The sequence below is a fragment of the Salminus brasiliensis genome, chromosome 5, assembly GCF_030463535.1.
Source record: "Salminus brasiliensis chromosome 5, fSalBra1.hap2, whole genome shotgun sequence".
NCBI lineage: Eukaryota > Metazoa > Chordata > Actinopteri > Characiformes > Bryconidae > Salminus > Salminus brasiliensis.
In genome coordinates, this window is record NC_132882.1 from 974,943 (window position 1) to 989,942 (window position 15,000).

The 15,000-nt window shown below is 46.5% G+C and overlaps 1 protein-coding gene across 1 annotated transcript in view; it reads right to left on the reverse strand.

Annotated features, from left to right (window-relative positions):
- Positions 1-2,613: 2,613 nt before the first annotated feature.
- mybpc2b (myosin binding protein Cb) overlaps positions 2,614-15,000 on the reverse strand; it is a 32,827-nt gene continuing 20,440 nt past the window's right edge. The window contains 16 exon segments of the mRNA XM_072679118.1: positions 2,614-2,645; positions 3,190-3,376; positions 3,480-3,616; positions 3,741-3,900; positions 4,429-4,568; positions 8,900-9,095; positions 9,272-9,360; positions 9,695-9,862; positions 12,029-12,163; positions 13,135-13,323; positions 13,403-13,507; positions 14,346-14,369; positions 14,372-14,440; positions 14,443-14,506; positions 14,754-14,783; positions 14,785-14,899. Coding sequence (XP_072535219.1) covers positions 2,620-2,645; positions 3,190-3,376; positions 3,480-3,616; positions 3,741-3,900; positions 4,429-4,568; positions 8,900-9,095; positions 9,272-9,360; positions 9,695-9,862; positions 12,029-12,163; positions 13,135-13,323; positions 13,403-13,507; positions 14,346-14,369; positions 14,372-14,440; positions 14,443-14,506; positions 14,754-14,783; positions 14,785-14,899 — 1,834 coding nt within the window. The 3' untranslated portion in view covers positions 2,614-2,619.

Genomic DNA, 15,000 nt, shown 5'->3' on the forward strand with positions numbered 1-15,000 from the left:
AGCTAAAATGTAATGGAGGCTTATAACCCACCAATTAGCACTGGAGCTAAGAGACTAATGTAGCTAAAATGTAATGGAGGCTTATAACCCACCAATTAGCACTGGAGCTAAGAGGCTAATGTAGCTAAAATGTAATGGAGGCTTATAACCCACCAATTAGCACTGGAGCTAAGAGGCTAATGTAGCTAAAATGTAATGGAGGCTTATAACCCACCAATTAGCACTGGAGCTAAGAGGCTAATGTAGCTAAAATGTAATGGAGGCTTATAATCCACCAATTAGCACTGGAGCTAAGAGGCTAATTTAGCTAAAATGTAATGGAAGCTTATACCCCACCAATTAGCACTGAAGCTAAGAGGCTAATGTAGCTAAAATGTAATGGAGGCTTATAATCCACCAATTAGCACTGGAGCTAAGAGGCTAATGTAGCTAAAATGTAATGGAGGCTTATTGCCACCAATTAGCACTGGAGCTAAGAGGCTAATGTAGCTAAAATGTAATGGAGGCTTATTGCCACCAATTAGCACTGGAGCTAAGAGGCTAATGTAGCTAAAATGTAATGGAGGCTTATTGCCACCAATTAGCACTGGAGCTAAGAGACTAATGTAGCTAAAATGTAATGGAGGCTTATTGCCACCAATTAGCACTGGAGCTAAGAGGCTAATGTAGCCTGCAGGTAACACTGTACACACTTTACAGTGTTTGGTAGCAGCTCCTAACTCCACGCTCTGCTCTGACGGTCTCTCAGAGCTCTGTCTCAGTCTGCTGCTCTGAGCGCTCGTGGGTCGTGAGGTCGTTTATTTGGGGCAGGTGAGGCCATCTACAGAGGGATCACTGCCACCACGCTCGGCCTGCCCAGCTGAGGGATCTGGCCTCTGTTAAGAGCTGTACCACCTTAAATCTGGTCAGCCTTAAAACCCAGCTCCAACAGAAAGGATGCCCTGACGGTCTTCTCTGGGTCAGCAGCTGTGACCTCACTGAGCACTGCTGATGGACCTTAGCGTGAGCAGGCTGCCTGCCTGACCCCCGTTCTCAGCAGCAATGGTTCTGCCCCGCAGTTTTAATGTTTGGCCAGAAAGGGGTGCTGTTGTCCTGTGAAGGGTGCCTTCAGGAGCCGCTTCCAGTGTGGAACAAAACACCTGTGGTGAAGACGTCCAGCTGTGTGGTTAGGAACATTTGGCAGTTCTGTCGCCATGGTGATCTGAGGTTGTTGGTGGGGGTGATCCACTGAGCTGAGAATTACAGACAGACAGACTGGTGATCTACAGGGGCTCCAGTAAAGGGGTTCATCTACTATCAGACAGCAGGTGAACAGTGAAGGTGGTGTTATATCAGGAGGAATGGGCAAGCCAAAGAAACATGTTGTAGACAACCGGGTCAGAACATCTCCAGAACATCAGGCTGTTCTTATGGGCTCTACCCTACAATGGACATCCTAGGTGATTGTTGTGGTGTTGCTAGGTAGTTACTATGGTTTTGCTACATAGTTGCTAAATGGTTACTGTGGTATTGCTGCAGTTGGTGGTAGCTATAGTGTTGCTAGGTAGTTGCTAGACACTACTTTTGTGTTTCTAGGTAGTTACTATGATGTTGCTAGGTAGTTGCTAAACACCTATATGGTGTTGCTAGGTGGTTACTATGGTGTGGCCAAATAGGTGCTAGATGGTTACTATGGTGTTGCTACAGTATGTGGTTGCTATGGTGTTGCTACAGTAGGTGGTATCTATGGTGTTGATAGGTAGTTGCTAGACACTACTGTGGTGTTGCTACAGTAGGTGGCAGCTATGGTGTTGCTAGGTAGTTGCTAGACACCACTTTAGTGTTGCTAGGTAGTTACTATGGTGTTGCTAGGTGGTTACTATGGTGTGGCCAAATAGGTGCTAGGTGGTTGCTATGGTGATGCTACAGTATGTGGTTGTTATGGTGTTGCTACAGTAGGTGGTATCTATGGTGTTAATAGGTAGTTGCTAGACACTACTATGGTGTTGCTACAGTAGGTGGCAGCTATGGTGTTGCTAGGTAGTTGCTAGACACGACTATGGTGTTGCAAGGTAGTTACTACGGTGTTGCAAAATAGTTGCTAGGTGGTCACTATAATTATGTAAGGTAGTTCCTAGGTGGTTGCTATGATTTTGGACATTACTATGGTGATGCTACAATAGGTGGTTGCTATGATGTTGGTAGGTAGTTCCTAGAGGTTACTGTGATGTTGCTACATAGTTACTATAGTGTTGCTAGGTGGTTGCTATGGTGTTGGTAGGTCATTACTATTGTGATGCCACAGTAGGTGGTTGCTGTGATGTTCCTAAGTAGTTGCTATGGTGTTGCTAGGTGGTTGCTATGGTGTTGCTAGGTGGTTGCTATGACGCAGGTTTACAGAGCATTTACAGATCACCACACCAGTAAAGCACCACACAGCGCGACACGTTTCACAGCAGCGTTTAATGGTTAGGATAAGAGTCCAGGTCTTCAGGCTGATCCAGCTTTCTGAGCACAGTTCTGAGGATCAGAGAGGAGCATCACACATCACTGAGCTACACTTCAACCTTCATTCACTCTAAATCCAAAACGTCCAAAACATTTCTTCATTCCTCCATCTGCACAGCCACTGACTCCTCCCTAATCCTTCTTCTCCACGGTGACGGCTGAGACACACACACACACACACACACACACACACACACACACAGAGAAAGATTAAAAACTGAAAAGACAAACAGACATCTTACAGGCTGAATGGGTGGAGCTAAACTGCTGCAGGCTGAATGGGTGGGGCTAAACTGCTGTAGGCTGAATGGGTGGAGCTAAACTGCTGCAGGCTGAATGGGTGGAGCTAAACTGCTGCAGGCTGAATGGGTGGAGCTAAACTGCTGTAGGCTGAATGGGTGGAGCTAAACTGCTGCAGGCTGAATGGATGGGGCTAAACTGCTGTAGGCTGAATGGGTGGGGCTAAACTGCTGTAGGCTGAATGGGTGGGGCTAAACTGCTGTAGGCTGAGTGGGTGGGGCTAAACTGCTATAGGCTAAATGGTTGGAGCTAAACTGCTGTAGGCTGAATGGTTGGAGCTAAACTGCTGTAGGCTGAATGGGTGGAGCTAAACTGCTGTAGGCTGAATGGGTGGAGCTAAACTGCTGTAGGCTGAATGGGTGGAGCTAAACTGCTGCAGGCTGAGTGGGCGGGGAGGTGTACCTCTGATCTCCAGGGTACACTCCACTTCATCCTGGCCGAGCTCATTAACAGCCATGCAGCCGTATTTGCCCCCGTCGAAGGCGCTGGGTTTGCGGATGTTCAGGGTCAGAACCCCCTGGTTGTTCTGCATCAGGTACTTCGGGTCATCTCCAATGATCATCCTGTTCTTCATCCAGATGATCTTGGGCTGAAAAATGAACATTTGTTAATTAGAGGTGTTTTTATTTGAACGCTGCACAACGAGGCACTGGAGATGGAGATGTCTGGGTGGTGCAGGGTGTAGTCCTTGCCTTTGGAAAGCCTCTGACTGAGCAGCTGATGGCGGTGCTGTAGCCCATGACCACTGATCTGTCCACTAGGGGCGTGGTAAACTTCGGTGCAGCATTCATGTCCTTCTCTTTATAGGGAGCCCGCTTCAACTCCAGACCTGAGAGAGATGGGGGCGGGTCTTAGTCATCATACCCATCATGCATGTAGACCACCCAACCAATCAGAAAGCTAATGAAGAGCTGACGGGGGGCTAATTCAGCATCTCACGCTCAGTGACTGACCGCTCTTGCTGATGGTGGCCTTGTCCTTGCTGACACAGGGTTCTTCACTCAGGCCGCAGAGATTCTCACTGAAAACGCGGAACATGTACTGGTTCCCCATCACCAGGTCCGATACGGTACAGTTAGTGCGGCGGTTGTGTTCATACACTGTGAACCACTCCTACAGACACAAGAACAGCGGGGTCAGGGTCGGGGTCGGGAGGAACCCCAGCAACAACCCTGAAAAGTCCAGAACATTCCCGACTGTAGCTGACCCTGTTCTCCCTAAACCTGACTGTTGCTGACCCGATTCTCTCTGAACCCGACTGTAGCTGACCCATTTCTCCCTGAACCCAACACTGACTCAATTCTGACTGAACCCGACTACAACTGATCCGGTTATGTCTGAACATAACTGTAGCTGACCCGGATCTCTCTGAACCTGACTGTAGCTGACCCGGATCTCTCTGAACCTGACTGTAGCTGACCCGGATCTCCCTGAACCTGACTGTAGCTGACCCGGATCTCCCTGAACCTGACTGTAGCTGACCCGGTTCTCCCTGAACCTGACTGTAGCTGACCCCGTTCTCTCTGAACCTGACTCTAGCTGACCCAGTTCTCTCTGAACTCGACACTGACTCAGTTCTTTCTGAACTGGACTCTGTCTGACCCGGTTTGTAGCCGGTACTGAATGTAGGAACAGTCTCACCTTGGTTTTCATGTCTGCTTTCTGGATGGTGTATCCGCTGATCTCACAGTTTCCGTCGTCTTTGGGGGGTTTCCACTCCAGCGCTGCATTAAAGCCCCAGACATCAGTGACCTTCACCACGGAGGGGGGCCCTGGTTTATCTGCGGGGTGAGAGGTTCGGGTCACTGAGTGAGTGTAGATGGTGGTCACGCTCTGGTTCTGATCGGGGTGGGTTGAGCATCACAGTGAATATCAGCAGAGCTGCAGCGGAGACCAGTAATCCAGCAGCTCAGCCAATCAGATTACACCCCGATACAGACTGAGGAGCCCTGAGGTTCCTCTGTGTTCTGCGTGTTCTGGGTTCTGTATGTTCTGGATTCTGTGTGTACTGTGTGTTCTGCATGTTCTATGTGTTCTTTGTTGTATGTTCTGTATGTTCTGTGTGTTCTTTGTTGTGTTCTGTATGTTCTGTGTGTTCTGTGTTCTTTGTTGTGTGTTCTGTATGTTCTGTGTGTTCTGTGTGTTCTGTATGTTCTGTGTGTTCTGCGTGTTCTTTGTTGTGTGTTCTGTGTGTTCTGCGTGTTCTTTGTTGTGTGTTCTGTATGTTCTGTGTGTTCTGTGTTCTTTGTTGTGTGTTCTGTATGTTCTGTGGGTTCTGCGTGTTCTGTATGTTCTGTGTGTTCTATGTGTTCTTTGTTGTGTGTTCTGTATGTTCTGTATGTTCTGTGTGTTCTGTATGTTCTGTGTGTTCTTTGTTGTGTTCTGTATGTTCTGTGTGTTCTGTATGTTCTGTGTTCTTTGTTGTGTTCTGTATGTTCTGTGTGTTCTGTGTTCTTTGTTGCCAATTATAATCGGACCTCTTTTAACAATTGTAAATTCATCCCTTAGCCTTGGGCATGTACCCCAAACCCTTAAAATAGCAGTTATAAAACCTTTAATCAAAAAACCAAATCTTGATCCTAGCGTATTATCTAATTATAGACCCATCTCAAACTTAACATTCGTATCGAAGATATTAGAAAAAGCTGTGGCCCAACAACTCTGCTTATACCTGAGTAAAAATGACATGTATGAGAAATTCCAGTCTGGATTTAGACTCAATTACAGCACAGAGACAGCCCTAGTGAAGATTACGAATGATCTCCTTCTTGCCTCTGATCAAGGCTACGTATCTTTATTAGTCCTACTAGACCTTAGTGCAGCCTTTGATACAATAGATCATTCTATATTACTAGAAAGATTAGAGAAAATGGTTGGAATCACAGGGACAGCCCTATCATGGTTCCAATCATATCTAACGGGACGCTTCCAATTTGTAAAGATAAATGATTTATCTTCAAACTACACAGAAGTAAGATATGGAGTCCCGCAAGGCTCAATTTTAGGACCACTATTATTTACATTATACATGTTACCACTGGGCTCAGTTATAAGCAGACATGGCGTTAATTTCCACTTCTATGCAGATGACACACAGCTCTATATATCAGCCAAACCTGACGATAAATTTAGACTACAGAAAATGGAGGACTGTGTAAAGGATATAAAACTCTGGATGTCACATAACTTCCTTCTCCTTAACAGTGACAAAACCGAAGTTCTCCTTTTAGGTCCAAAAGACTCTAGAAATAAACTATCAGACTTAATGTTAGACTTGGCAGATTCTCCCATCATTCCTGGTTTAGCAGCTAAAAATCTTGGCGTCACATTCGACTCAGATTTATCATTTGAGCAACATATAGCTAATATTAGTAGAACAGCCTTTATGCAGCTTAGGAACATCTCCAAACTAAGAAACTCCTTATCACTACAAGACGCAGAAAAGCTAGTACATGCTTTTATTACCTCAAGGCTAGATTACTGTAATGCGTTACTGTCAGGTTGTTCCAGCAGGAACCTCAATAAACTTCAGCTGGTGCAAAATGCTGCAGCCAGGGTCCTTACTAAAACTAGAAAATTTGACCATATCAGTCCAGTTCTATCAGCACTTCATTGGCTCCCAGTTAAATTCCGTATTGAATACAAAATTCTTTTATTAACATATAAAGCCCTACATGGCCTCGCTCCTGAGTACCTGCAGGATCTTATAGTATATTACGAACCATCAAGACTACTTAGATCTCAGGGTGCTGGCCTCTTACGCGTTCCCAAAATTCTGAAAACCTCAGCAGGGGGAAGAGCCTTTTCCTATAAAGCCCCCCAGCTCTGGAATAACCTTCCAGATAATGTTCGGGACTCAGACACAGTCTCAATCTTTAAATCTAAACTGAAAACTTATATGTTTAGTTTAGCTTTTGGTAATTAATGTTTCTTAGATAAGGGCTGCAGGTCCAGGGGTTCGCGGACCCAGGGAATTGTAGTACTCTGAGATGCTGGAGCTGTCGTCTCGCTGCTTACACGCGATCACTCAGGTTTGTTGACGGTGGAGCAGATAGATGCTGGTGTTCTCAGGGTACGCCCGTGTCCGTGTTACCTTCTGGCTCTCTCCTTTTAATTATGCTGTGATAATCAGACCTGCCGGAGTCGTCAGACATACCCAGATGCTGATGATCAACATTCTCTGCACTCCATAAAATTCCTCTTAGAACTAACTTCTCTCTCTTTACCTTCCCCGAGTAAATGGCCACCCAGCCCGATCTGCAGGAAGATTGCCCGCTGAGGTCCCCTCTACCTGCATCTAACCAGCTGCCACCTACCAGTCCAGCCAGCGGGTCCCCCCCAACCCGCCACCACCCATGGCTCACCCGCCAGCCGCTGCTGCCTGTTTGGTGGCCGTGCTGAAACCTAGATGGACTCGTGCCTGTCTGACACTATTAATATCACCACTATTAACTTTCTGTTGTACCTGGTTTGGTAATTTTTATCATTAATGTTTAAAACAGTCTGGCCAGAGGAGGATGGGTCCCCCTTGTGAGTCTTGGTTCCTCCCAAGGTTTCTTCCTCCAGCTCTGAGGGAGTTTTTCCTTGCCACTGTCGCCGTTGGCTTGCTCACGGGGGTCTTTGACGCTTCATGTTATTTCTTCTTTGTTCTCTGTCTCTGTTCTTTATTAAGTAATAATTATGTAAAGCTGCTTTGTGACGACAACAGTTGTAAAAAGCGCTATACAAATAAATTTGACTTGACTTGAATTGACTTGTTGTGTGTTCTGTATGTTCTGTGTGTTCTGTGTGTTCTTTGTTGTGTGTTCTGTGTGTTCTGTATGTTCTGTGTGTTCTGTGTGTTCTTTGTTGTGTGTTCTGTATGTTCTGTGTGTTCTGTATGTTCTGTGTGTTCTTTGTTGTGTTCTGTATGTTCTGTGTGTTCTGTGTTCTTTGTTGTGTGTTCTGTATGTTCTGTATGTTCTGTGTGTTCTGTGTTCTTTGTTGTGTGTTCTGTATGTTCTGTGTTCTGTATGTTCTGTGTGTTCTTTGTTGTGTTCTGTATGTTCTGTGTTCTGTATGTTCTGTGTGTTCTTTGTTGTGTTCTGTATGTTCTGTGTGTTCTGTGTTCTTTGTTGTGTGTTCTGTATGTTCTGTGTGTTCTGTGTGTTCTGTATGTTCTGTGTGTTCTGTGTTCTTTGTTGTGTGTTCTGTATGTTCTGTGTGTTCTGTGTTCTGTGTGTTCTTTGTTGTGTGTTCTGTGTGTTCTGCATGTTCTTTGTTGTGTGTTCTGTGTGTTCTGTGTGTTCTGTATGTTCTGTATGTTCTGTGTGTTCTGTATGTTCTGTGTGTTCTGTGTGTTCTGCGTGTTCTTTGTTGTGTGTTCTGCGTGTTCTGGACTCTTCTGTGTGTTCTGTATGTTCTGTGTGTTCTGTGTTCTTTGTTGTGTGTTCTGTATGCTGACTGTCCTCAGCAGAGCTCAGTAGATTGATGTGGCTTTTAATGGAACACAGACCAGCTCAGATCAGCTGAGCCGTGAAGGAACGTCCAGCCTGTTGAGCTCACAGGTATAGAACATTAAACAGTACCGTTTGTGGACGTTCCTACTGATGAAGCTGCACCCATTGCTGACACAGATGTGCAAATGCACACACACAGCTTGTCTAGTCCCTGTAGAGAAGAAGTACTGCCAATAGAATAGGACTCTCTGGAGCAGATCAACATCATGACCCTATTGGCTCCATGCTGCCTAAGGCCAGGCGTGGGCTAGAGGGGTATAAAGCCCCCCAGCATTGAGGAGCTGTGGAGCAGTGAAAGAGCTGTGTTCTCTGGAGTGATGGTGGGAGTCTGGGATGATGGGGGAGTAGGGGATGATGGCGATAATGCATAACTCAGCGCTTGCTGCTGAATGCAATCAAATCCTCACAGCAATGCTCCTCCAGAATCTAGCAGAAAGTCTTCTTCTCTGGACAGTAGAGACAGTTACTCCAACAGAAGCAGGAGTGAGGGGGGAGAGGGAGGACCGTCCTTCCCATCCAGAGAGAGAGAGGACAGTTATGCTCTCTCTGGGACTTCTGGACACTGACGGATGGGATCGAACCTGCGACCTCTCAGTGTTCAGTTTAACTCTTACCCACGATGCGGATTTCTATGGTGGCCTGGTCCTCCATGTTCTCGATCTTCAGGACGAGTGTGTATTTTCCGGAATGCTCTCTCTCTGCTGAGCGGATGAACAGGATCGAATCCACGTTGGAGTTCCTGATGCCCACTTTCTTAGGGTCCACCGGCTCTCCGTCCTTCAGCCACTCCGCCACAGGACGAGGCTTACCCTACACACACACACACACACACACACACACTCACTGTATGGAGAGCTTCACATCTTTCACGTGAGGTTCTCCACTCTCACAGCTCTTTTACACACAAGCTTCTTTATGGAACCAAGACTGGTTCTTCCACAGCATCACTCAAAGAACCCTTGTAGCTCCTTGTTTCTCACACACACCTGGAAGGGGATGACCAGATTGACGGTTTCTCCCACTCTTCTGATGAACTTGGTTCTGAGGTGGCGAGGAAGACGAATCTTAGGATGCTCTGAGAGAGAGAGAGAGAGAGAGAGAGAGAGAGAGAGACAAAGAGAGAGAGAGACAAAGAGAGAGAGAGAGAGAGAGAGAGAGAGACAAAGAGAGAGAGAGACAGAGACAAAGAGAGAGAGAGAGAGAGACAAAGAGAGAGAGAGAGAGAAAGAGAGAAAGAGAGAGAGAGAGACAAAGAGAGAGAGAGAGAGAGAGAGAGGTGTGAGATCTAGGTAACGAGTAATGAACGTTCTGCTGCTGATTTTCAGATTTTTTGCCTCAATAAAAATCTTTTTTTAGAATAAGACAAAAATGTCTGTTGTTTTACCCACAATTCCACAGGGTGCTCTTACCCATGATCTCTCTGACAGTGACGGGCTGAGAAAGGACGGCTGGAAGGCTGCGGCCGGCGATGTTTACCGCCACAACGCGGAAGTTCATCTTCTCACCTGTTGGCAGGTTCCTCACCACGTAGTTCTGACGCTCCACCAGGTCAGTGTTGGCCACCTGCCACTCCGTATCTGACACAGGTACAGAGCAGGTACAGAGCAGGTACATCAGCGAGGGTTCATGACTGAGGGACAGAAACAGGATGGTCCGGGGAGGGGGGGTAGGGTTGCTATGCTGTTGCTAAGTAGTTGCTATGGTATCCCAAGTAGATGATGGTTGGTAGGTTGCTGCTGACTGATTCGTATGCCATGCCTGAAGCTGTAAGGTGGTTGCTACAGTATTTGGTTGCTATGGAGTCACAGATGTCTGATATTCCACATGGTTTTGAGGGTGTTGCTAGTGAACATGGAAACAGAAGAGGGGTGCACAAACATTTGCCCACAAAAGTTTGCCACTCATTCCTATGAGACAGAAAACGTCTGTTATGTGGAAACTGTACAGATTACAGATTATAAAGCTGTATACAGACACACCACTCTGTCCGGCATTCTGGGATGTGGGACTCGTTTTTAAAGACTTTTTAATAATAAATTTGTATTATTTATTAATCTGATATAAAACAAAACATAGTTAGCGAAGAAAGCCTGGAAGCCTTCTACCCACTTCCACAGCCAGACCTAGAGCAAACTGTCCAACCTGTCCACTCGACCCAATTCCCTCTAAAATACTAAAAGAAATTCTCCCAGTTATAATCAGACCTCTTTTAACAATAGTAAACTCATCCCTTAGCCTAGGGCATGTACCCAAAACCCTTAAATTAGCCATCATAAACCCTTTAATCAAGAAACCAGATCTTGATCTTAGTGTATCGTCTAATTACAGACCCGTCTCCAACCTCACATTGGTGAGCCCAGAGCCCAGAGACAGCCCTTCAGACCCAATCACAGCACAGAGACAGCCCTTCAGACCCAATCACAGCCCAGAGACAGCCCTTCAGACCCAATCACAGCACAGAGACAGCCCTTCAGACCCAATCACAGCACAGAGACAGCCCTTCAGACCCAATCACAGCACAGAGACAGTCCTTCAGACCCAATCACAGCACAGAGACAGCCCTTCAGACCCAATCACAGCACAGAGACAGCTCTTCAGACCCAATCACAGCCCAGAGACAGTCCTTCAGACCCAATCACAGCACAGAGACAGCTCTTCAGACCCAATCACAGCACAGAGACAGCCCTTCAGACCCAATCACAGCCCAGAGACAGTCCTTCAGACCCAATCACAGCACAGAGACAGCCCTTCAGACCCAATCACAGCACAGAGACAGCCCTTCAGACCCAATCACAGCACAGAGACAGCCCTTCAGACCCAATCACAGCACAGAGACAGCCCTTCAGACCCAATCACAGCACAGAGACAGTCCTTCAGACCCAATCACAGCACAGAGACAGCTCTTCAGACCCAATCACAGCACAGAGACAGCCATTCAGACCCAATCACAGCACAGAGACGGCCCTTCAGACCCAATCACAGCACAGAGACAGCCCTTCAGACCCAATCACAGCACAGAGACAGTCCTTCAGACCCAATCACAGCACAGAGACAGCTCTTCAGACCCAATCACAGCACAGAGACAGCCATTCAGACCCAATCACAGCACAGAGACGGCCCTTCAGACCCAATCACAGCACAGAGACAGCCCTTCAGACCCAATCACAGCACAGAGACAGTCCTTCAGACCCAATCACAGCACAGAGACAGTCCTTCAGACCCAATCACAGCACAGAGACAGCCCTAGTGAAGATGACACACCATCTCCTTCCTGCCTCTGATCAAGGCTACGTATCTTTATTAGCTCTACTAGACCTCAGTGCAGCCTCTGATACAGTAGATCACACTATTCTACTAGAAAGATTAGAGAACATGGTTGGAATCACAGGAACAGTTCTATCGTGGTTCAGATCATATCTAACTGAACTCTATCAGATCATAAAGAAAAAAAGATCTATCTTCAAATTACACAGAAGTAAGATATGGAGTTCTGCAGAGCTCTATTCTAGGACCGCTATTATTTACATTATACATGTTACCACTGGACTCAGTTATAAACATATAATCAGACTTTTGTGAGTTTTTTTTTTAGATTGTTAGATTTTAGATTTCTAGACCCAGTCCTGAGTCTCCTATCACATGTAAAGCTCCCGTCATTGGGAGTGTAACTGACACGTGCCTCCTCCGACAGGGAAACAGTGAGCTGTGGTGTTTTAGAGTGGTGCAGTGTTCTGTAGCCTCACCTCCCTCTTTACAGAACTCAATGACGTATCCATCCAAACCCCCGGCTCCGATTTTCTCTGGAGCCAACCACTTCAGAGAGCAGGTCGTATTGGACATGTCCTCCACCGTCAGCTTGGTCGGCTCGCTGGTGGGAGCTGGAGACAGGAAACGAGTGAGGCGGGTCCACACTGACTCCTTCACAAGGGAGTCACTCTGAACCACACAGGCTGTAGCTATTACTGGTAGCTTAATGAGCCAAAACATTATGACCACCCTCAGATAAAGTTAACAGTGCTGATGTCATGGTAACAGAGCTGCATGTGAAGGCCTGGGTTCTCTGTTAGATGATAAATGAGCAGTCAGTTCTCATAGTCGACATGGTGAATGTGGAGGAATGGGCAGCGTGAAGACCTGCCTGAGAGACGCTGACGAGGCTGAGATCATTATGTCCTGAAGACTGTACCCCCGGAGTCTCCCAAACAGCTCCAAGGTTTGGGGAGGTCAACAGGGCGAGAACCTACTAAAAGTGCTCAGAGGAGGGTTGCCCATCTAGGTAGAGGTGGTGGCTCAGCGGTTCAGGCTCCGGGCTATTGATGACGGGGTTGTGGGTTCGATGCCCAGGCTTGGCAAGCTGCCACTGTTGGGCCCATGACCCTTCACCCTTGCATCTTTACCTTTAGAGGTTCTACTGCGGCACAGGAGCAGAGATGAAGGTTATGGAATAAGGAACATGTCTCAACACACAGTGCAGCGCCCCCTGCTGTGTATGGAACTGCATAGGTGCAGACCTCAGAGTGGATCTCAGAGTGATGGAAGAAGTCCTGTATTTTCTCCATCATGTGGACGGCCAGGTGGAAACCTGTGGGAGACACTGGAACAGCAAGTCCGATCTGCAGCAGCTTCACTTCACAACTCACAGGAGTTAAAGCCAGGATCTGCTGGAACATGTTGGTGGAGATACTACAGATACCACCTTCAGCGGTCTTGTAGAGGGAGCAGTTAGGCAGGGTTCGGTCATAATGTTTTGGCTCTTTGGTGTACCTGCACACTAGAATTACCTAAATGAAGTATGGTACTGTAAGTGTGTGTGTGTGTGTGTGTGTGTGTGTAGACCCTGCAGGCTCACCAATGGGCATGAATGGTTTGGAGTTGAGGCTGGGGCCTGATATGCCGATCCCGTTAACAGCGAACACCCTCATCTCGTACAGAATCCCCTCGATCATCCTCTTCGCCTCATACGTCGTTCCCTCAAACACGTCAAAGTTCAGCTTCGTCCAGCGAGAAGAGCCTTTCTTCTTCCTCTCCATCAGATAACCTGCAAGACACCAGCAGCTGAGCAGTCTTACCTGGAGCAGGTGTGTGTGTGTGTGAGAGTGTGTGTGTGTTTATATTACCTTTAACTGGAGCTCCTCCATCAAATTTGGGAGGGTCCCAGATGATGGTGGCACAGTCCTCGCCCACTCCAGTACACTTCACATGCTCGGGGGGGTCGGGAACATCTGATCACACACAGCAGCATCACCAGTTACACCTGGTTGATTGACTGATTGGTTGATTGAATGATGGACTGATTGACTGATTGACTGATTGAATGATTGAATGATTGACTGATTGAATGATTGAATGATTGAATGATTGAATGATTGTTTGGATGATTGGTTGATTGACTGATTGACTGATTGAATGATTGACTGATTGAATGATTGAATGATTGTTTGGATGATTGGTTGATTAACTGATTGGTTGATTAACTGATTGAATGATTGAATGATGGACTGATTGACTGATTGAATGATTGAATGATTGTTTGGATGATTGACTGATTGGTTGATTGACTGATTGAATGATTGACTGATTGGATGATTGATTGGTTGATTGATTGGTTGATTAACTGATTGAATGATTGAATGATTGACTGATTGACTGATTGGATGATTGATTGGATGATTGACTGATTGGTTGATTGTACTGTTTGACTGATTGACTGATTGAATGATTAGTTGATTGGATGATTGACTGATTGGTTGATTGACTGTTTGACTGATTGACTGATTGACTGATTGACTGATTGAATGATTGACTGATTGGATGATTGATTGGTTGATTGACTGATTGGTTGATTAACTGATTGAATGATTGGTTGATTGACTGTTTGACTGATTGACTGATTGAATGATTGACTGATTGGATGATTGACTGATTGGTTGACTGATTGGTTGATTGATTGGTTGAGTGAATGATTGACTGATTGGTTGATTGACTGCTTGGATGATTGACTGATTGACTGATTAGTTGATTGGCTGATTGGTTGATTGGTTGATTGACTGTTGTACACACCCACTATTTTGATGAAGAGGTTGCCTTGTCCTCTCCTGCAGGGTTGGTGACGGTGATGGTGTAGTTTCCTTCATCGTCTCTCTCCGCCCCCTCATCACGAAACTGCTCAGACCTGTACGAGTCTCCACCCTCACCACCCGGCCCTCAATCTCCGACACCACCTACACACACACACACACACACACACACACACACACACACACACACACACACACACACAGCATGTCAGGATCTTTTCATCAGGATGTTTCACCCTGGAGCTCTGCTCTGATTGGCTCATCAGAGTACAGCTGCTTAACTGCACATCACCACTGTTCTGGAGATCAACTCAGTGTGTGTGTGTGTATCTGTGTATCTGTGTATCTGTGTGTGTGTTGTGTATGTGTGTATGTGTGTGTGTATGTTTACTTTGTCTCCCTTCATCCAGGTGACTGTAGGGTGCTGGCTCTCCTGTGATCTCTACGTCCAGACGGAGTTTGTTGCCGGCGACAACAATGATAGTATTCTGGGATACCATGTTACCCGTAACGTCCAGATGGGATCTTAGGGAGGCTCTGAGAGACAGAAGAGAGAGAGAGAGAGAGAGAGAGAGAGAGGGAGAGAGGGAGAAGTGACTGGATGGATGAATAAATGAATAAACGAGTGAGTGAGCAGG